At 37.9% G+C, this 4,118-nt stretch overlaps 1 protein-coding gene across 1 annotated transcript; it reads left to right on the forward strand.

Moving 5' to 3' along the window:
• Positions 1-2,675: 2,675 nt before the first annotated feature.
• On the forward strand, positions 2,676-3,497 carry LOC129570957 (BTB/POZ domain-containing protein 6-B-like). The gene has a single exon (XM_055450680.1). The coding sequence runs from the start codon at positions 2,676-2,678 to the stop codon at positions 3,495-3,497; it is 822 nt and encodes a 273-aa protein (XP_055306655.1).
• The last annotated feature ends 621 nt before the right edge of the window (positions 3,498-4,118 follow it).

The following is a 4,118-nucleotide window of genomic DNA, read 5'->3' on the forward strand; positions in this document are numbered from 1 at the left end:
AACGGATTCGGCACCAAGAATTTTGGCGTCGCACAATGGACCAAAGCACATTATGACGGCACATGTAACGGAAGAAGATCCGACAAAAGTACTTCAGAAATGAAGCTGTTTCGTCGCTTCCGTAACTATACTACGTTCAGTGTAGAATTAAAAACGGAACCCAAATGAAATAAAGTGAAGCAATAAATCCAAATAACGTGTGCTCATAATGTTCACAGTTGGTCAGCATCTTAATCGGGCGGCTGCTGCAGCAAAACTAAAACCTCGTTGAAAGGCAGCACATGCGAACACCTTCGCAAATGTTGTGATTACTACAATTTTACCATAGCGAACAGATATGTGATCAGTGTTTGTTTGTTTCAGTTTTTCGCTCCAATTTCTTCCGTTCAATAAACACTTGAACACTTCAACATGAACTGGTGAAGTCAATTCGAAAGCGTTTAAAAAACAATTTGCTTAATGCAACTTCGCTTTGTTTGAAGTTTCGAAGTGGATTTTAAAAACACACTACACGACAGCACGGTTATGGAAATGACGATTTATTTATATGGTTTTTAGTGGAATGATGTTGCATTAAGTGTTTCAGTCATTTCGTCGTGTTTGCTCATCGCATATGGATATTATGAATCATTTGAGCAATATTCTGTGTCGATCACATGCATATTAGCACCGCATTCAAGCGCTCTCATGAATATGTGTGACGACACTAGCATCACTTCTCTTTTTGGCACATGGCGCATGATGTGAGGTTATGCAGAGAACTTCAGCGTCATGTGAGTGTTAGAAAAGGAAGTTTAGAAGACGAAATTAAGGGCATTGAAAATATAAATTGAATTCTCGTATTTTTGTGGTTCGCTTTTAAGCAATTTTTTCTGTTACCAAAGTGCATTCCCTCAAATCAAAACAACACTCTATATTGGGAGACGTTGAAATGTGATTGATTTGTAGTTGTTCCGCATCATTTGTGATGCATTCCATGGAACCGTGTGGTTGCCCATCCATTTTCGGTATAAGTTAATGAATTTTATTGCCGTACTGAAATCACTTTCAAACATTTATCGTGTGAAATGTGTTAATAATGGTTTATATCATTCCAACTAACAATAACAAGCAAAAGATGGAGTCAGAAAAAGCCACTAAAACATCAAAATATGTTAGCTGACAACAGAAAATGGCAGTAATTTTGGTGGCGGAGACAAATGAATATTGTTTCCGTTTTTGGCGTTGACACTTAATGAGTGTGAATTTCACTGTCAACAAAAGATCAACTGAATATGGGACGTGGGTGTGTTCAGTTAATGGGCTGAAAGCAACGACAGTACAGACATTTTTACAATGTGCCTGTTTTTTATTTGGCTTTTTGTCTTCGTATAATCTCGCAAAACATTCCGTAGTATTTGCAACATCAGGTAATTTTACAGCTAATAAGGAATAGTCCATAAAAAAATAACGGAAACGTGTGCAAACACCTCTTGGCGGAAAAGATCCGTTTCTATTTTATGATTGTGCAATTTTTTGACACTCGTTTTGCACTTGGTTCTGTTGGCAAGCAAATTTGTATCGAGAGGTATTAAAATGCCGTTGAATATGCACCAAACAGACTTTAGCTCCCATTGAATATTTCGTTCTTTACTACTCAATTTGGGTGTGAATCCAATTGGTACGGAAGATTTTATGTTTATGATTAGAAATATGGTTTAAATACTAATTGAAAAGATAAAACATTTTTTCGTACACAAATAAGATGAATATGAAATGGAACGGTGACAGAATTATGGCTGACCGATTATGACTGACTTGTTGGCAGACTTCTCTTACTTGCCTTTTTGAGGAATTTGAGTGCATTTTCCATTTTTAAATAAAAATCGAGTGAAACAAATTCATGAAATAAATTTGAATTGATTTTTAACATTTAAAGAAACCTTGACTTTGAAATGCGTAGAATGTCACACCGTACTTTTCATCCAGTATTTTGCAATGGGCACTATCCTTTTATTTCTTTGTGAATATTTCAAAAAAGAGTTGACGGAAGTATTTTTTGGTATACATGATGGGCGAACCATTGAATTTTGTCCCATTTACAGTTTCTTCTCATTTTTGTGGGTGGGTTTTTAGTAAAGATAACACTTGGAATGATATTTTTTTTCGAATGATCAACAATTGCCATTCACTTAAAAATGTCATTATGCATCTTAGGCCACAGAGAGAAATAGGATACGAAGTTTCATGTTCAGATGTGCTTAAGCATTGTGTTGGTTTTCATATTCCGTCTATGGCTTCGTTTTCAACCAGTTCGCCCGATTCATACACACACATGTTCTCAAATGTAATCACTAATTAGTCTTTTCTGCATGTGATATAATCGGCTTAGTATATGCGTTTGTATTTGATCATTATATACTCAACAAGCAACCGATAGGTTCAAATCCGGTGCATAAATACATACGAATACATAACACCTATTTCGCTTCTTAACGATATATTCAGTTTGCAGTGATATTAGAACAGCTCATTCGTCCTTTGATGTTTGTGTGAAAAACAACTGTTATTCTGTGCAAGACAAATACTTTTGCGATATTTACTTATAGACATTCGTCTTCAAATATTGAAAAATTAACCGAAAAACCCAAGAATTTCATCTCAGTTTTTGATTCATTTTGTTCGCAATCATTGGAATGGCCAGTGTGTTGAAGAATACCGCTGCTCTCGAAGCGTGTCAAACATTATACCTTAACGAAGAATTTGCGGATGTTCGTTTCGTGTTCAACGTCGATGATAAAAGTGTAAAGGTTCCGGCAAACAAAGTCATTTTATCGGTTCTCAGCCCAGTATTCAAAGCAATGTTCTTTGGGTCGTTGAAAGAGGGAAACGAAGTTCCAATTGAAGATGCAGATCCCGACGCATTCGAAGAGTTTTTGCAATTATTCTATCTGGGTGAGGTGACATTAACCATGGAGAATATCGAGACCGTTGTTCGTTTGGCCGACAAATACGATGTCCTCGAACATGTCAACGCGTGCGCCGTGTTGCTAAAAAGCCAACTGACATTGGATAACATGTGCTTTGGCTATCAATTGGCACTGACTCTCAAAAATGAAGAACTGATCAAGTTCTGTGAGGGCAAAATCACCAATTTGCCGAAGGAAGTATTTGCCAGCGATGCATTTAAACGCTGTGATAAAGACACTCTGGAGCGAATTTTAGAGCTGAATTTTATGTGCAAAGAAATCGATATATTCGATGCGTGTTTGACGTGGGCCAAGCACGCATGCGAACAAAACGATTTGAATGCAACGCAATCGGTGAATTTGAGATCCAAACTCGGCGATTTTTTGAAGTTGATTCGATTCGGTGCTATGACAAACGAAGAATTTGGCAAAAAATACATGTTACATAAGGGACTATTCACTCTAGAAGAACTTGAAGATATAATGCTTTCATTATCAGTGAAGGAATACGAACCGAAAATATTCAACCAAATCTCAAGACTCCGATAAACCGAGATCCGCTGTATTATGGCAAAATAAGCAAAGATTGTCATTGAAGAACTTGTATTGTTTGGAAAAGGAAAACAATTAGTTTTATGTAAGTCAGTCAGTAAGTGTAGGGCAATTGAATGGGATAAAATGTCATTTCGTGGAAAGAACATCGATTTACCGAGGCGAAGCCTCGGAACGGGGCCCCGTTCCGGGGCGCCGCGGCAGCGGCGCCCATCCGTTCCACCCCCCCGCCCTTTCCACCAAAAAACGGCCCTTTCCAACTGTTGAATTCTTTCCTTTCTTTCAGTTGTTAACGTATCAATTAAGTTTACTTTCCACTGGAAACATCTTTTTGTGCATTCCAAAAAAAAAAATCCCCGCCGCCCCGTTCCGAGGCTTCGCCTCGGTAGATTGACGTTATTTCCACGAGATGTCATCTTATCCCATTCGAGTGACCTACACTTATTACTAACAGAAAAGTCCTCTCCAAGTGGAAAGAATCTTTCCAGATGGAAAGTACTTTTCAAAAAAAAAGGAAATCCGGGTGGAAAGGTAAAAAAGGGTTTTCATATGGGATGCGGATAATGTTTTGCAGGGCCGTAGCCAGGATTTTTCCTAGGAAAGTGTGGTTCCACTTTA

Source organism: Sitodiplosis mosellana, unplaced genomic scaffold (assembly GCF_009176505.1).
Source record: "Sitodiplosis mosellana isolate CC-2019 unplaced genomic scaffold, AAFC_SMos_1.0 Smas_scaffold_823, whole genome shotgun sequence".
NCBI classification, from domain to species: Eukaryota; Metazoa; Arthropoda; class Insecta; order Diptera; family Cecidomyiidae; genus Sitodiplosis; species Sitodiplosis mosellana.

Excerpts from the sequence above, each read along its gene's own strand:
- LOC129570957 (XM_055450680.1), top strand. The coding sequence starts at position 2,676 with ATGGCCAGTGTGTTGAAGAATACCGCTGCTCTCGAAGCGTGTCAAACA.